Source organism: Ambystoma mexicanum, chromosome 1q, assembly GCF_040938575.1.
Source record: "Ambystoma mexicanum isolate Mex_15411 chromosome 1q, UKY_AmexF1_1, whole genome shotgun sequence".
NCBI lineage: Eukaryota > Metazoa > Chordata > Amphibia > Caudata > Ambystomatidae > Ambystoma > Ambystoma mexicanum.
This window is the reverse complement of record NC_090922.1, coordinates 62,687,666-62,705,798: the sequence shown is the minus strand read 5'-3', so window position 1 is coordinate 62,705,798 and position 18,133 is coordinate 62,687,666. Positions and strand designations below refer to the sequence as shown.

At 48.3% G+C, this 18,133-nt stretch overlaps 1 protein-coding gene across 3 annotated transcripts in view; it reads left to right on the top strand.

The window, feature by feature from the left end:
* The window catches only part of NFAT5 (nuclear factor of activated T cells 5), a 1,479,138-nt gene that overhangs the window by 1,076,845 nt on the left and 384,160 nt on the right, over window positions 1–18,133 (top strand). For all 3 annotated transcript variants that reach the window (XM_069635522.1, XM_069635523.1, XM_069635524.1), the window contains exon 9: window positions 10,218–10,350. In XM_069635522.1, the coding sequence (XP_069491623.1) occupies window positions 10,218–10,350 (133 nt within the window). The remainder of the gene's footprint in view (window positions 1–10,217; window positions 10,351–18,133) is intronic.

The following is an 18,133-nucleotide window of genomic DNA, read 5'->3' as shown; positions in this document are numbered from 1 at the left end:
TGCGTAGGAACCTTCGTATTTCAAATTACCCTTAGTAATACAATTTTAGTCTTACATTTCTTGATGGGTACTCCTTTCGAACCACTCCACTCTTGTTCGCTAAGATTTCTCACCCTTAAAACTGTCTTATTAGTGGCTTTAACATCTACCAGAAGGGTGAGCGAATTACAAGCTCTATCTTGTAAACCCCCTCATACAATTTTCCATAAAGACAAGGTTGCCCTACAGGTGAAGCCTAATTTCCTCCCCAAGGTGGTTTCTGAATTCCAGATCACTCAGAAAATTACCTTACCTTCATTCTATCCTCCTCCCCATCCGGGGAAAGAGGAAGAAAGGCTACATAGGCTGGACCCAAGGCAGGCTTTAAGCTTTTACATCAGCATACTTGCTAGGATTAGTCAAGCAGACCAACTGTTTGTGGGTTACTCAGGGCACAAGTTGGGACTACCGATAACAAAACAAACCATTTCCAGATGGATTATTTTGGCCATCCTGGAATGTTACAAGCTGGCAGGGAAAGAGCCTCCTCAAAATCTTAGGGCTCATTCAACCAGGGGTATCGCAGCCTCCTCGGCCCTCCAAAGAGGGGTTCCGGTTCGAGACATATGTGCGGCTGCCACATGGTCGTCCGCACATACCTTCACAAGCTTTTACAACCTGGATTCCTCCTTCAGTCAAGAGACTAGGTTTGGCAAAGCCGTATTACATTCGGTTCATTCCTAAAAGGAAACATGGCGTTTTACTCCCACCTCCAATTGCACACCACTGCTATGGGAGTCTATCAAAGATAAGGAATACGTCGGAGGACACAATCTCTTCGAAGAACAAGTTACTTCTTACCTTGTAATGTTCTTTCGATGGGATGTTCCTCCGACGTAATCCTTATCGCCCCTCCCATCCATCCCCGCAGTAATACTTCCCTTGTGGTTGCAGCTTACGCTCCTTCAAGGTCAATAACCAATTCATGTACAACATCTATTAACGTCAAAACGGAACTGGGCAACGGACACTGCGCAAGTCTATTTATACGCGTGGTGACGTCGGCGCTGATACGGAGGCCGTCGAGGGACATTGGCTCGAGGGACGTCGACGCGCCGTGCCCTTTACTGAAAAAAAAATTCCGAGGCCAGCAAGCTGGAGATGATCTATCAAAGATATGGAATATGTCGGAGGAACATCCCATCGAAAGAACGTTACAAGGTAAGAAGTAACTTGTTCTTCTCCTTTAAACCAATCACTGTCCTCTGTCATACTGTCCTCATCCAATGACAGTCCTCCCATATTCAGAATGTTACTGCATGCTTCAGTGTTGGGAGTCCACATGTTGCTCTCCGAGCTATTTGTAAATTTTTTCAAAGTTATTTTTGTTAATACATTTGATTTTTGTTTCCACCAGTGCCTGTGTGCTCTTTCCTTATCAGCCAGCAATGGTGACCTGCTGTTGGTGATGTTTTGCGCCCCTCAAGGGCGAAGATTCGTCAAAGTTTCTGGAAGGCCGTCTTGGGCCTACTTCGCGCCCTCTGACCATGACGGAGGAGAAAAAGGAGGGAAGGCCCCGCACCAAATTCGGGCCCCGGAACGTCTTTATGGAGGACAAACATCTGCAATATTTTTACTGCCTGCTCCCGGATAACAACGAGGTGGGGTGCAAGTTATGTCTGGGCTTCTCGAAGAAGACAATGAAAGACAGGCATAGCAGGCTGGCGGTATGGCTCAATGCGAACAAGGCCTCTGCTCCATGCTCCGAGCAGGGTCATGCGGTGCCCAGGACTGGCCGGTCCGAAGAGGGGTCTGATCAAAGTCCTTTGAGTTCGCCCCATCCGTGGGTGTCCAATATAAGGCCAAAAACAAGAAGTCTGATTCCACCAGGTTCGCTGCTGATGCAGGTCCTATGTTCGATAGGCCACAATCACTATCACTGTTTGCCTCCGAAAGTTAGCCTGCCATCAAGCTCCTCCTCAAAGAAGTCATACACCCCAGCCAAGTTACGGGAGAAATCGGAGAAGCCTAGGCCGGAAGAAGAGAAGAAGGCCGCGCAGCCCATGAAGGCTCAACTGGCGCAGCCAAAGTACTCATCGACCACTTCGACACCTGCGATGACAACCATGGCGGCGGTATGTGCCGATCCAACGAGGGTGGCTCCTACAGCCCAAAGGGTATCCTTGCCTCCAATGTGCAACACATGCTCTGAGGTGGCAGCAAAGGCTGCAAGCACCGCGGGAGGCGGGTGGGGGCACCGGCCCAGATCCCAGTTCAGAACCCTCAATGAGGAAAGGGGGGGGGGGCGCGAAGAGGCCCCAAAACCGCCCTCCAAGGTTGTCGTTCAACCGGTGGACATCTCATCCACGGACAATGACCAAGACTCCGTCCATACAGTTCACAAGGACAACTACGGCGGTGCATGGCCTAGTGATCCACAGCCAAGGGACATATTCATGGACATCCTGTCGACTCTCCACACCCTGGTGACGGAGATCCAGCAGAGGTTGCTGAAAGCACCGACACATCTGGTGATTGCAGGCCCCCTGATCAGCCTATGCGTAAGAAGAGAAATCATCATCCGATGCCTCCACATCGGCCTCCTCCACGTCGGGCCCCGACTCAACCAGCGGACCCGGATATGCACACGGACACTGGTACGGACACGGGTACCGAAGAAGATGAGGACTTTGTCCTGGCAGACAATGAATCGCCGAACCTGGACGCCCCTCAAAGTCTCTCCACCAGATGAGGTGGGATCATTCCACTCGATCTCCAGGGCCTCCAAGCTGTTCCAGCTGGTGCCCGGGGAAACCAGGAGAGAGGGCTTCTTGTAGAGTCATTAAAGAGGTGGCATCCACTATCAAGGTGGCCAATGCGCTGACTATCTTGCCCCGATACTACTGGGAGCTTTGGTACAAGTTGAGCCCGATACTGGAGTTCCTCCCCGACGACAAGAAGATGGAAGCTCTCGCCCTCTTTCAAGAAGGGGGGGTGGCATCGGACCATGCCATTACGGTGGCCGTGGACATTGCCGACACAGGTTTTCCGGCACATGGGAAATGGAGTCTACCTTCGTCGGCTGGGATAGTTGGAGGCCACGAACCTTCGTCTGAACGTGCATGCGAAGGTGCTGGACATGCCCTTTGACAGAGAAAAGCTGTTTGGGACGATGAATCCCTTCAAGCCATAAAGCCATCTACGGAGATGGCACATTCCCTTGGCACTCTTCAACAGCATCGCTTGTCGTCTTTCCTCTCCTCCAGGGGTAAATCGAGCAGATCATCCAAGGGATTTTCCACATCATCCAGACAACCCTCCTGATCTTCCAATTGGATGCCTACAGAGGTTGTTCCGAGGCCTACGGTAGTGAAGATCAGTGTCTCTGGCGCCCAAGCAAGCTTGAACCGGCCAAGATGTCAGGCGTCCACTTGTACACCCTGGTGGCAGGCCGCCTGACGAGGTTAGTCAGCGAGTGGAGGAAGATCACTACCGATAGATGGATGCTGGATGCTCTCGCTCAGGGACACACCTTGGAGTTCCAACGCAAGTGCCCGCGTATTCCAACGGTAGTCCGTCAGGAGCTCTACATCCCTCAGCTCCTGGAAGAAGTCAGAGCCCTGTTATGGAAGGGGGCAATAGAGCTTGTTCCCCGACTCGGGTGCTCCAGAGTCTATTCCAGATACTTTCTGGCAAGATAGTAGACAGGGTGTTGGAGACCCATCCTGGACCTGCGCCGTCTGAACAAGTACCTAAAGTCCCAAAAATTCAGGATGGTCACGTTACAGCATGTGCTCGGCCCACTGGGGCAAGGGGATTTCTTGACGTTGTTGGACCTAGAGGACACGTACTTCCATTTCCCCATCCACAGGAAACATAGAAAGTTTCTATGGTTCGTAGTGCAAGGCGAGCACTACCAGCTCAAGGCCCTACCATTCGGCTTGAAATCGGCCCCAAGAGTGTTTACAAAATGCCTGGCCCCGGTGGCAGCCCATCTGCGTCTGCAGGACATACACATATACACATATCTGGACGATTGGCTGATATGCGCCCGCTCTTGAGGTCTGGCCAACGAGCACATGGAGGAGACCGTTTGACTTCTGACTGAGCTGGGATTCTCCATAAACTTTCTGTTAATATGCGCTGTTCCTCAGCGCCAGACTAACACATTGACTTGCCTGGCATCACCCTCGGAGGAGAGGCTAGCAGCCATTCAAGGGAAGGTGCAACGACTTTTGTCGGTGAAGACCGCCACGTTGCGGGCCATCAAGTCGTTGCTGAGCATATTGTCATCCTGCATCTATCTCGTCCGTCTCTACAGGTTGCAGATGCAACCCATACAGAAATTGGATGCACATTGGATGCAAGTGTCCGGGCGTTGTGCAGTCAAGAATCCCTCAAAGAAGAGTTCTGGCGGGCGATCGAGTGATGGGGGGGTGCTCCCACATCGCCCAGGTGATGGAATTTCAGATCCTGCCATACCAGGAGACAGTCACCATGGTTGTGAGTGCAGAGGGGGGGCTCGCACCGGACATCTTCACGCCAGAGGTCTGTGGCTTCCAGAGGTGAAGGATTGGCACATCAACATCCTGGAGCTACGGGCAGTGTTCTGGGACCTAAAGTCTTTCCTGCCGTCTCTGAAGGGCAAGGTGGTGAGGATATTCACAGATGACACCACCACCATGTTATACATCAGGAAGCAAGTGCACACTCAATCCCCAGCGCTGTCCAAGGAAGCTCAGGACTTGTGGCACTGGGCCATCAGACAGGGTGTGTTCCTCGTCCCTCTCCACCAGGCAGGCATCAAGAACACCATCACAGACTCCCTCGGCAAAGAACCGCACTCCTGCCACGAGTGGGAACTTAGTCGGGATCAGTTGGGTGCCTGTTTCTCAATTGGGGCAGACCCCAAATCGATCTTCTAGCCACGGCGGTGAACTCCAAATGCCAGGAGTTCGCCAGCAGATTCGACCAACCGAGGAGCTTGGGGGACGTGTTCCCCTTCCTCTGGGAAGGTCTGTTTCTGTACACTTTTCCCCTGTTTCCTCTCCTGCTACGTGTCATCATCCCATTCGGACAGTGTTGATGCAAGACGATACCTCTGCCAGTCGTGTGGGTGAGATCCAGGCCCTACCCTCTGCATCATCCACAAGGCGGTCTGGGACCCGGGGACCACACTATCTTCAACTTTACCTTTCCAAAATCCCCCCCGCCCCCCTCTAGACCACTATGCTCCTCTGTCTCTAACTCTCTGTGTGTAAAGCGTTTTGCTAAACAGAGGGCATGTGGTTGTACGCTTTCCTCAGCTGGGTCCCTCCTATGGAACAGCCTCCTTCTCCCCCTTCGCCTTGAACAGGATCTTCTTTAATTCCAGAAGCTCCTTAAGACTCTCCTCTTTACCTCCTCTTCCCTTCTTCTCTCCCCTGCTAATCCCACAGTTGCTGCGATTGGTGTCTTCGCCCTGACTTCCCGCACCCAATCGGCCCAGCTCAAGTCTAGCGGCACTTGCACTTACACCTTCCGTCCTGGTGGCCCGCACTTACACCTCTCACGTCTCCTAGCCGTGTAGCACTCAACATTCCTAGCACTTCATCTGTGGCTCATTTGTGTGCTCGCTCAGACTCCACAGCACTGACCCCTGCCTTCATCCTTGCTACACTTGCACGTTCTGAATACTCACAAGGCATAGTAGGGTTGTCCTGTTTCCCTCTACCACCGGTGTCTCTTTTATATTGGGCCTCATTCTAAGTTTGCCGGTCCCGAAACAATGGTGCCAGTAAGCTTACCGGCACTGTTGTTTCTGGACCGGCAAACTATGGGTTAACCTGCCGGTGCTGCCGTACCCGACAGGTCTGACCCTGCCGGGCACAGCGGCCACGGTAGGCAGACCTATCACAAAAGCACCAGCACCGTTAACGGTGCCAGTGCTTCCGTGGACCCCATTCTCATAGTGTCCTATAGGACTCTTTGGGAATGGGGACATACAATTTGCCGGCACCTGACTTTCCGGGCCGCCAGGGTTGTAATCTCCCTGTGTCACCGGGAAGTCAGGCGTCGCGTAAATAATTCCGGGTCTGGTGGCAACCTGCCGATAGCACCGACATGGTTACCGCCGGATCTGTAATGAAGCCCATTGTCTTTTTAATGTTTTTAGTGATTTCCCACTCCTCCCTGTGGGCACTTTGAAACAATATTTCTTATTGTATATGCCCCTAACAAGCAAACAATAAATAAGCAACCGTATCTAACTTTCCACGAATTGATGGTGGTACTGGGTAAACACCCCTCTTTAATGCCAAAGGTTCCATCGGAATTCCACCTCAACGAGCCCTTGGTGTTGCCAGTTTTCTTTCCGAAATCGGTCGCTAGCAGAGAGGGCCTTGCATTTGCTGGACTTTACTTGTGCCTTTATGTTCTGCATAATATGCACAAAGAGTTTTTAGAAGACTTCTCAATTATTTGTGAACTTTGGTCCTGTGAACCATGGGAAGGCCTTATTCAAGGCTTCCATTTCAAGGTGGCACTCCTGCTGCATCATGCAACTTGCCTCTGCTGGACCGGCCGAGAACCCATTCTACCAGGGCGATCCCTGCGAGAACTGTGTTCCTTTCTGGTGTGCTCCTGCTTGACATCTGCAGGGCTGCGATGTGGTTGTCCATGCATACCTGAACAAAGTTCTACTGCGTTGACAGGGATTGCAGGGAGGAGTCCAGAGTCGGTAAGGCAGTGCTATGCAACCTGTTCGCTTGAGGTGAGTCTGTTCCAGGGTTAAGTGTTAATTGCTTCTGTTGAGTCTTGCCACCTCCCATGGTTGTGTAATCTGGTACTGCTGTGTATTCGTTATTGCCAGACCCCATGATTCAGAAGGTTTAAGTTATTTTTTTTCTATTGGTCCCCAGAAGGGTCTGGCATGGATTCACATGCGAACCCTCCCTCTGGCATCTCTGCCGCTCTTCTTGCTCATAATGCCACTTTAAGTGCTTACCAAATATGAAGATTGCTGCCAGAGGCAGGGCTTAGGGAGAGGAATGTCTTTGAATGGGGGCAGTATGACCCAGAGGACAGTGATTGGTTTAGAGGAGAAATACAATTTTAAAGAAAAAGTGAAAGTTATTTATTTTACCGAGGATTCCCAGCCTGACGACGGGAATATTCATGAGCATGTGAATCCATGCCGGAGAGCAATAGTTATAGGTAAGTAACGTTAACCTTTTTTGTTTATTTTGGATTCAGAAATCATATGAGCACCGAACGACAATCTAATTTCAGGCCTACATGTACACAGGCATATTGGGTTTAACATATTATATACACACACACACTTTAAAATGCATTCTGACACACAGACCTGCAACAGCTAATTGACATTTTACTGTATTGCTATTTTTACGATGTGACCCAAATAATGCAAGGTTTATTAAATTAAGACTCGAGACCCAGCCTAGCACTGTCCTGAAAGCAAACTGTGAATACAATAAAGATTATCCCTGCTATATCGCAGGTAGTATTGAGCCTATTAAAGACACGGAGGCAAGCATTATACTTCAACTTCCTTTATTCTACTCCTCGCAGTAGATTTAAATCTTCATATTTCCTTCATTTTTTAACACCAAAAACACAACAAATCAACTGGACTAAATCTCCCATGAGAACCTGGGCCTCTGGCAGTCAATCAGTCCACTTCCTCCCCTTTGGCTACACTAGTAACTTCCTGCCCGGGTCCTTTCCTCTTATCTTAATCCCCTCCAACTGACATCCTGCAAACCTCAAACTGAAACGCAACCCTGCAGCCAACCCGTCGTGACTGAACTGGAGCTTATCCGCATGAAACAATGAATGACCCATCGACCTGCTGCCTCCTGGTGCTGGGCCCGCCTTCTGGTAATCTCCTGCCAAACAAGAGAATGTATTAGGGAGGGTATCAAGTCGTAAAGTACAACAAAACAGCTGTCAAATAACATCACAGTATGACGCTCCTAGTACTTGTGCCATTGGGTGGGATAATGCTTGCCTCTGTCTTTAATGTAATCAAGACTACCTGCGTTATAGCAGGGGAAATTTGTATTCTATGTCAACACAGGAGGCAAGCATTATGCTTGTTCAAGGCTAGGCACAACTGGCGCTGCTATGCTCGCTTTTGGCTTAAGGTAAAATGTTTCAAAAGTAGCATTGCTAGACCAATCAGTCACACTCAAAATGTCCTGGGGGTGAGCCCGGCACTAAAAGCTTTCGATGCCATGGCGCCCCTCACTGAGTGCGCTCTAAAATGAGTAATGTCTATGCCCTCCAGGGTTATGACTTGCCGCACCCATTTGGCTGTAGTCGCTGCTACTACCGCTTTATACGGTTTTCTGCACATGAGTAGTTTTGATAAGCGTCGCGGTCTCACCTCACTCGTCTTAGCTTCATACTCCTTGATACAGTTAGCAATGCATAATTTCAGCTGCTCTTCAAAATAGGGATAAGATAGAACTGTAGAGTGACACTTTGTTCGTTTAGCGATAGAAAATTACATTCTGTCAATAGCGAAAGTCTTCCTATCCACTTTGAGTGCCTTAACACTCTGACCGCCCTGTCCTCTGCTCTGCTGAAAACAAGGCCACATCTGTGAGACCTTCTCTCCAGGAGCAAAGGTGTTACACCACGACCCGACCTCTTAACCTGATGGTCTGGCTGATTTTGACGATATACCACTGCCACAACAAGAGTGCACGCACATTCAACGTTGGCCTGTTGCAAAATTTAATGGAGGTCGTTTTCCTGCTGGTGCAGAATGAAGAGTATTGACCCTTTCATCATGCTGTCTAAACACGTTCTATCATATTTGCTCTCCTTGGCTAAGGCAGGCCTGGCACATTCATCCATCAAAGTACACCTGGCTGCAATCTCACACTATACTAGCTCCTCTTCCGGACTTTCTCTATGGTCCCATTGTTTGATCAAGGAGTTCCTCAGGGGTCTGTTGTGTTCCTTTCCTCCAGTCAGACGACTGGCCCCAGCCTGAGAGTTGAACTTCATTCTTGCTTGGCTCATGAGACCTCCCTTTGAGCCTCTAAATAAATCTTCACTCAAGTTCCTGTCTTGGAAGACTGCATTGTTGGTCGCCTTCACGTTGTCTACGCGTGTGGGCGAGATTCAGTCTTTTTCCTGCAAGCCCCCCTACCTCGTGTTCGACAGTCCAAGGCTGTGATGCGCAATATTCCTTCCTTTTGTGCTGAAAGTTCCTTCATTGTTTCGCCTCAATGAGCCAGTGGTACTAGCTATTTTCATCTTTTGTCCATTCTCCCCTGCAGAGCTCTTGCTAAACTCTGGATGTGGTCTCTACTTTGAACTACTATGTTTCCTGCACCAAAGTAATTCAGGAAGGCCTCTCAGCTTTTTGTGACTTTTAGGCCCGCTGGAATGGGAAAAGCTTCAATCCCCACGTGGATTTCCTCCTGCATCTCTTTCTGTCATCAGCAAGCAGGCAGGACTCTATCTGGCAAGCCCAGGGCTCTACAAGAGGTATTGCTGCCATGACGGCTTTACTCTCCGGTGTCCTGTTGCTAGACATATGCAGGGCTGCGAGCTGGAGATCTGTGCAAACCTTTACAAGGTTTTACTGTGTCAGCAGAGATTCCACAGAAGAGTCCAAGGTCAACCAGGCGGTTCTGGTTAACCTATTTACGTGAGGTGAGTCGCTTGTAAGTGTTTCTTCAAGGAGCTGTGAATCTATGAAGGATCCAATGCTGGAGAAGGAATAAGTTACTTACCTGTAACGCCTGCACTCCAGCATTTTGTTTCTTTCATAGTTTCACATATTGTGTGAATATTCCCCGTCGTCAAGCTGGGATTACTCGGTAGCACAGAGCAGTTTATTTTAGAAATTATTTATAAAACAGATAAGTAACTTATTCCTTTAAGGTGTTCAATATAATCTCTTCTGTTATTGAAACCTACCCATATATTGCACTCTGTACCTCGCACTCTTTACTCTGTCACATAGTAAACTGGTATTGTTAAGCAATGGAGAGGGCCCTCTCAGTTTTAAGGTTATGGTTTATTTGCTTGTTTTTGCAGGCTCCTGTGTCTTTAGGATTCACAGTACCTTAACAGGTAGATCCATGACTATGCTGTTTGACGAACTTGATTTTTGTTTTATAAACTGCCTTATAGCATTTAGCCAAATTGGATATATTTTGATCAGATATGCTGCTGGCATCTATGTCACAAAGGATACATATTTTTCTTTCTTTCAGAATCATCTTGTTGTAAAGGTTCCTCCATATCAAGACCTTGGGATCACCTCTCCAGTCTCAGTGGGGATATTCGTGGTGACCAATGCTGGAAAATCTCATGAAGTGCACCCATTTGTGTACACTCCAGCCACATGTATGTAACATACCTCCATGCTATAGGAAGGATAAGTCAAACTAGACTTTAATTGTCATGATGTGCTAATAGTCATTTATAATTTCTAGAAGGTACTGTGGAACCCTGGGGCATTGCTCCCGGGCCACCCCTGTTGATCCCAGTGTTCTCCTCCAGCTTTGTCCCTTCTAGTCGAGTTTACTCTGGCCCAGAGAGGCTCCCAGAGCACTTCAGGCCTAAATGGACCTTACTGTTTCTTCCGATATGTGACCTATTGTCTGTCTTTTGTGTGTTATCGTGTTTTTTTTTGTCATACATTGTTTTGCTTTTTTGGGTGACATGCTGCTAGCTTTTTTTTGGTTTCTTGTATTTTTCCCTTTGTCTTGATGACTCCTCTGTTTAGACTAGCTCAGTGTGGTGCCAACTGGGCTGTGAAAATAGACACAAAGCGTCTGCTCTGTTTGATCAATTCATAATGTCGATGACTGTAGGCAATATCGCAATTTGAGAGACAGACTATTACACTCAAAACACTGAATTTGGAATTTATGACCACTGACAGGCCATTTCCCATGTGGAAATTGGAAAGTATGCAAGTTTACCAAAAACATTACATCTATCCAAGTAGGGAATAAATAATGCAAATTACGAGATATAGCCGATTGTAATACCAACAGAGCTGTACATTGCATTAAATGTCCAAGTCATGGGATGATACGTTGGCCAAACACTGAGATCAGTAAAAAACAGAATAATGGAACATCGCTCCAAAATAAGGTGCAAAAATCAGCATGCTCCCTTAGTACGACATTATTTTGAAAATGCACACACAGAGGATGACATGTGGTGGGTTATTGATACTGTCAAGTTTAGCCATCAACCACAATAAACGCTGCTGTATAAACAGGCAAGGTGGATTCATCAGAGGCAAACATTTTAACAGGGAGTGAATGAAGATTTTTCTCTTCCCATATGATTTATCTTCCCCGTGAATGATTGCCTTGCGTGTCTCTCCATACACTTAGAAACATGGGATTGGGTGCGTACCTAACTAGCCATGGGATAAGTTGTGCTACCTCGAGGCTCCTACTGATCCTGTAAGATCCGAGGGCGCACGTATGCTACAACTGGTGCAAGAAATATAATAACGAACCTGCAGCTGTGGGAATACGAGGACGCAGTGAACAAACCCAGGAGCCGAACCGAAGAGTGGAACAGAAATGATAAGGTTAAGAAAGGCTGTGTGATATTGATGAGAGATGACCAAGATGGTGGCTGCTCCCGGACAAGACAGTGCAGACGAGCTGTAGCTAAGCTCTACAAAGAATTCAACGGGCACGCCGCTGGAATAACTGTAGCAGGCTGACCGCGTTGTAAGAAGGCAAGTAATAACTGAGGAGCGTCTCTCTCTGCACCGAGGAACACACGAGCCGCCGAGAGACACCGGAGGCAGATAGGCTAGTACCCCGATGGCAGAGCGCAATTGGTAAAAACTAGCAGTTCGGCCCAATTAAGGAGCAGGAGTTACCGGCAGCCTTCAACCTACGGTCAAGGAGGCCCCTGCGGTGAGGCCGGAGGTGCTTTGTCACAATCAAACCACGAAAACATACGGTGTAAGGCGGCCGGTCCGGAGGATAAATGACTGTGGGGGGGGGGGGCGGACGAACGAAGCAACGTGGTCGGAGGGATTGATGAAGATAATGGCAGAAATGCCAGCTGGAAGAACCCGGACATAATAAGGAGCCCATGGCACAAAGTATGCCAGTGAAAGCAGAGCCGAAACATATGGAGACCAAGCACTCGTAGGGAATATAAGGTCCCTCTGGAACATGGCAAAATTAATGTGAGTGAAAACAGACCCGCAGAGGACCATGGAAATAGGGGTGCCCCTTGGTGGGACACTCCAACTAGGGGCACATAAATCGTGTTGGGTCCCATGGCATAGGGCTGGAGCCCAAGAAATTAAGGGATGGCACAGAAGATCCACCACTGGCAGTGCAGTTAAAGAACTCTGGCATACCGTCCAGCACAGAGCCGGCAAGCGTAAGATACCAGTGGTCCCATACAAGGCAATTCGCATTTCCATTGCAGAAACACGACCATGGAGGGGAACCTGCACGAATAGCAGTACAAGCGAGTAACTGACCCAGGTATCGGGGTCTGGGCTGAATAAGCGCACCACGGAAGAGGAAACGCAGGAGTTGGGATGGACGAGTGGGGGTTTGCACTGGATTACGGCAGCCCTAGCGACGACAAGAGGGAGAGGTGCTGTGACGGAGCTTCAATAACATAACAAATGACCAACAAGACAGAAGCGCAAAACTGTCGAAACACAACATCTGGAACGGAGTAGCCCCCTGGTGTTAGAACTGGCATCTAAGCCGAGTAAAGTCAAAGGGAAACAGCCGATGATGGACGATTTCCCAAATCAACTCAAGCAACAGATGTTATAAAAACCAACGGACAAGGCAAGCAAGGAGAAGCAACGCACACACGTAGCGATCAACAGATCCTGGAAGCCATCGCAGAGCTGAAGTTGTCATGGGAAAGTAAGATTGATGCCGCTATCGCAGAATTGAAGACCTTGCTAGAATGCAAGATTGACGCCGTCAGTGTGGATGTTAACCTCCTGAGGCAAGATGTTAGAGCAATGACAGAGCACACAGGAGGACTGGAAAAAGATGTGAAAGCTAACACAAGTACCTGCACCGCTAACACCAAAGAAGTTACTATATTGCAACAACAAGTGCGCAACCTGGAGAACAGGGCAGAGGAGGCAGAAGGGCGAGCGCGCAGAAATAATATACATCTTGTGGGGCTCACGGATGGAGAAGAAGGCTTGGACCCGACAAATTATGTGGAGAATATGCTGCTACAGGAGATGGGCGTAGGATCCCTCACTCAGAGGTTCACATTAGAGAGAGCGCACAGGGCCCAGGCCAGGAGGCTGCCTCCGGGAGCCCCTCCCCGGTCAATCCTCGCCAAGATACTGAACTACAAAGACAGGGAGAAGATCCCGGAGCACTTTCGCAAGGGGGGGGAACAATAAGTAGATAATTTGCGACCATTACAATGTACCCGGATTATACCTTCCTGGTACAGAGACAGCGGCTGAACTATGTGGCGGTTAAAAGGAGGCTAGGTGAGGCTAGCTATAAATATATGTTGCTGTACCCAGCAAAGTTGAAAGCGAAGCACAAAAACAAGGCACTTTTCTTTGAAACTCCAGAGGATGTGACGGCATGGTTGGACGCGAGGAACTGCCCGGAAGCAGCGGATGATCAGACTGAGAGCAGAATGGATGAGTGAACCTGTATTTCTCTGGGGCACGCTTTTTGGTAAAGCAGATGCTGCAGGGTAAAGTTTGAAACATTGCTTTGGGACTAGAATATAATGCAGGATATGATGGGACTAGAACGAAATGTTCACAGAAAGGTTCAAGTGTACAAAAACTGTGCAGTATACTGTTGGCTGAATGCAGGAGACACAAGTGCTGCTTCAAGGTACGCAGCATTATGGAACACACTATCACCCCAAGTAGTTAGTTTAGTTGGGATACTGGTAGTGTGGTATCCTCCTGCTGAGCTCTGAGTATTGGCATTTGACCAGGAAAGGGACTAGATGCAGGATGGCCGGAGATCCAGGGATGGAGCTGGACAACAGTTGGGGATAGTTTGGGTAGAGGGAGGGGAGGAAGTTGGGGTAATGGGCAGTTGGGGGGGTAATGGGCAGTTGGGGGCGGTGGGGAGTTAGGAGAGTTGAGGGGGTCAAGCCTACAGATACAAGCCAGGAAGTAAGAAGAGGAGGGAGGGGGCGGAGATGGGAGGAGTGGGAAATGGTTAAGATGGGCAAAATGATGATAGTAACCTGGAATGTGAGGGGCTCAATAACTACATTAAACGTAATAGGGTTATGATGTACTTGAAGAGACAAAAATAGACATTGCAATGCTGCAGGAAACTCATGTGACCAAGCAAAAGCAAGACATGATAGCAGGGAAATGAAAAGGTATAACCCTGGGAGCAAGATACTGGGCGTATGCTAGAGGAGGTAAGATGGTATTGATAAGGGGGCTAGTGGAAAATAAAGAAGTATGTATCATTAACGTTTATGCCTTGAACCAAGATACTACAGTCTATTTTAGAACGCTATATGTTAATGTTAAAGGATATTTATACCACGCACTATCACCACCGGAGTGGTCCCCTGGCGCTCTACACAAAGATAAGCCTGTATATGGATCGAGCAGTGGTATGGGGGGGGGGTGAGACTTTAATTGCACCCTGGAACCGGTGATGGATAGGTCGGACGGGAAGATCACACAACAAGCCCCAGCAGCGAAGGCCCTAGGCACTCTGTTAAAAGCTTTTCGATTGGTGGATGTGTGGAGGCTGTGCCACCCACAGGATAGAGAGTACTCGCACTACTCTGCCCCACAGAACCTATACAATAGGCTAGATTATATATATGTTGGATCGGTGTTAACTTCGGTAGGGACACGATCCGAATACAAAGCTATGGTTCTCTCGGGCCATGTCCCGCTAGTGGTAATGTGGCAGATTCTACCACCCAAAGCTAGAATCCCGACATGGAAACTCACGGCCAAAGCATTAAAAGCTACAGCGTTTAGAGAGGACCTGAGAAAAGAGATAGCAGAGTATTTTGAATATAACACAGGAAGTGTAGACTCGCCTGGGACATTGTGAGCGGTGTTTAAGGTAGTAGTGAGGGGAGCGGCAATGTTTAAATCAAAGGGGTTGCAAGACAACATAGCACAGGAATAACAAAACGCCGAACAGGAGTTAGAAACAAAGATGCGGGAGGGCAAGAGATCCCCAGAGGAGGCTAAGATCATTAACCAGTTACGACAAGAATGCAGGGATCACTGGGAGAGGCTAGGCAATCTGAGTTATATGAAATATGTTGAGAGGCAGCATGCTGAAGGTGATAAACCAGGCAGATTACTAGCATGGTTGCACAAAAGTGAGTACCTGAGACAAATGATTAGAGCAATGCAAGGGATGGATTACCAGATACGAGACACCCAGGAAGGAGTAAACAAATGCTTTTTTGAATACTATAAGAGACTATATGCAGACTCCCCTGAAGGTGAAGAGATGGTTATACTGGAAGCATTGGAAGAGATCACACTCCCCAAAATGGAGGATGCTGAAAGGGAGAACCTAGAGGTCCTGATAACGTCAGAGGAGCTAGAACACGTAATCAAATCACTGCCCACCAGCAAAGCCCCAGGGGCAGATGGTCTTCCGAGCGAATTCTATAAAGTTTATAAGACAGAAATATCCCCCCCACTGCTAGCAATGCTTAATGAGGTCTTTAAGACAGGCACATTGCCCGGATCTCTACGGGAAGCGATCATTATTCCGCTCCTTAAACCCAACAAACCGGACACGGAATGCGGGTCCTACAGACCGCTCTCGCTGCTCAATCAGGACAGTAAGATCCTGACTGCAGTGATGGCGAACAGGTTAAGACCAGTCAAGCACAAACTCATACACTCGGACCAAACAGGGTATGTCCCACGTAGAAATATATCTGATAACTTGCAAAGACTCCATCATGTTATAGATTATGTCTAGGGGATCTCCCAAGAGGCGGAAATAATTTCACTGGACGCAGTGAAAGACTTTGACTCCATCAAGTGGCCCTGGCTAATAGCCATTTCAGAAGAATACAGAGTTGGGCCCGCATAGCTTAGATGGGTCTGATTATTATACAGTGAGCTATTGGCGCGAGTCAGGACGGGGATGTGTATTTCAGAACAATGGCTACTGTGCAAAGGCACCAGACAGGGATGGCCATGGTCCCCAACGCTTTTTATCCTAGCATTAGAACCCTTAGCGGCGTATTTAAGGCAGCAATATGGGGAAGTAGGTATCAGTACTAAGGGAGGGCAACACTTCATATCGATGTATGGGAATGATATGCTGCTGTACCTGAGGTACCCAGAGGAGAGTCTACAATACATCCTGGAAGTAATGGAGCGATATGCGAGGTTGTCTGGCATAACCGTGAACCCAAAGAAATCAAGCATATTCCCCCTGAGTAGATATGTAGGAATGCCACAACACAAACTGCCGGTACTACAGATAAAGTGGGAAACCGAGAAGTTTAGATGCCTTGGCATAGACGTATATCACAAAACCAAAGAGGAACATAGGCAAAATACTGTGAAGGTGGTGGCTAAAATAGAAAACAGTACCTTTGACTATGATGGGAATAGTGGCTATATTAAAGATGGTGATAATTCCAAAGCTATTACATTATTTCGCTAACATCCCACACACAATACCCAAACAATTCTTTTCAAATCTACAGAGCAAATGCAGGGGTTTCATCTGGCATAACTCTAGGAACAGAATAGCACTATGGAAGCTACAAAACTCGTATGAGCAAGGAGGCATTAGATTGCCAAACTTCGAACTATACTATCTGGCCAGCCAACTCCAATATGTAGCTAGGTGGCTATTAGAAGAACAAACACTAGAGTCCAAACTGTTGAGCGCTGCAAGCACCCCATATTTCTTAAAGGAGAGGATGTAATTACCGAAACCACAAAGGGTGGGAGAAGGCAGATTGCTAGACCTGAGAGGGAAAACGTGGCGTAGAGCTGCCCAACTAATGGAGAACCCGCCCCTGTGTTCCCCACAAATTCCGCTAGTGGTGCTAGGAGTAGATGAGTAAATGAGACTGAACATCAGAAGGAAGTGAGAACCGGTGGGCATAGTGACAATGGGGCATGTGTCGCAAGACGGGAAGTTGAAGGAGTTTGATACATTGGTGGAAGACACAGGGTTACTTCAGGGACAGCATATCACATATGCTAGGTTGGGGAGGATTATCAAAGGTAAATGGTCGGAAGCAGTGTTGGCCCAACAGCCTGAGGCAGCTATAGAAAAATGTTACAACGTGTAGGAAGGGGGCCATGAGGTCTCCCGTATATACGAGTTGCTGATGTCTAAGGTTGGGAAAGAGGTGGTCCAAACGAGATTAAACTGGGAGTAGGATGTGGGGGAAGCAATGGAAGACGAGCTGTGGGTCAGAGTGCAGGGATACCATAAAAAGGTATCGAGAAACGCACGGCTGCAACAGATTCAGTTATACATCACCCACAGAGCATATATGACCCCAGGGAAAATAGCTAAGTTTAAAAACGTAGATACACAGACATGTCCGAAATGTGGAGATGTGAATGCAGGTATGGCACATATGTTTTGGGCATGCCCTGAGAATTCTGGAGGGAGGTGGCCCACTACATGGCAGGAAAAGAGATAAACTTGGACGTGAGCTCCCTGTGGGCGTGCCTGTTAAGGGTTCCCCAGGCCGAGGAGAGCTAAACATGTGAGTAAACTTAAAGGCCTGGCGTATATACTTGCTAAACATAGAATAGCAATGAGCTGGAAAGCGAGTAGGAGACCGCTGGCACACGTCTGGTGGCAAGACCTTCAGAAATGGGCAAATGCCGAAACAACGGTATGGCACGAGGCAGCAAGCAGCGGAGGGGAGGTGGAAGCAGACACGTTGGTCGCCTGGAGACAACTAGTAGCAACATTATCTAAGACAGACTAGGGAGGCCCGGGAGGAGATAGCCCGCTAGGGGCGGAGGAAACGGTTGTATGAGTGGAGGGGGGGAGAAGATGTGATTTAGGCTGGGGGAAGGGTGGAGTTGGGGGCAGGGAGGGGGAAAAATTCAACATGAAAAGGTACGTGGAAGTTAATATACATAATGATCCATTGAGCTGTATGGTTGACATGTTGGAAAACTAATTTAAAAAATCTAAAA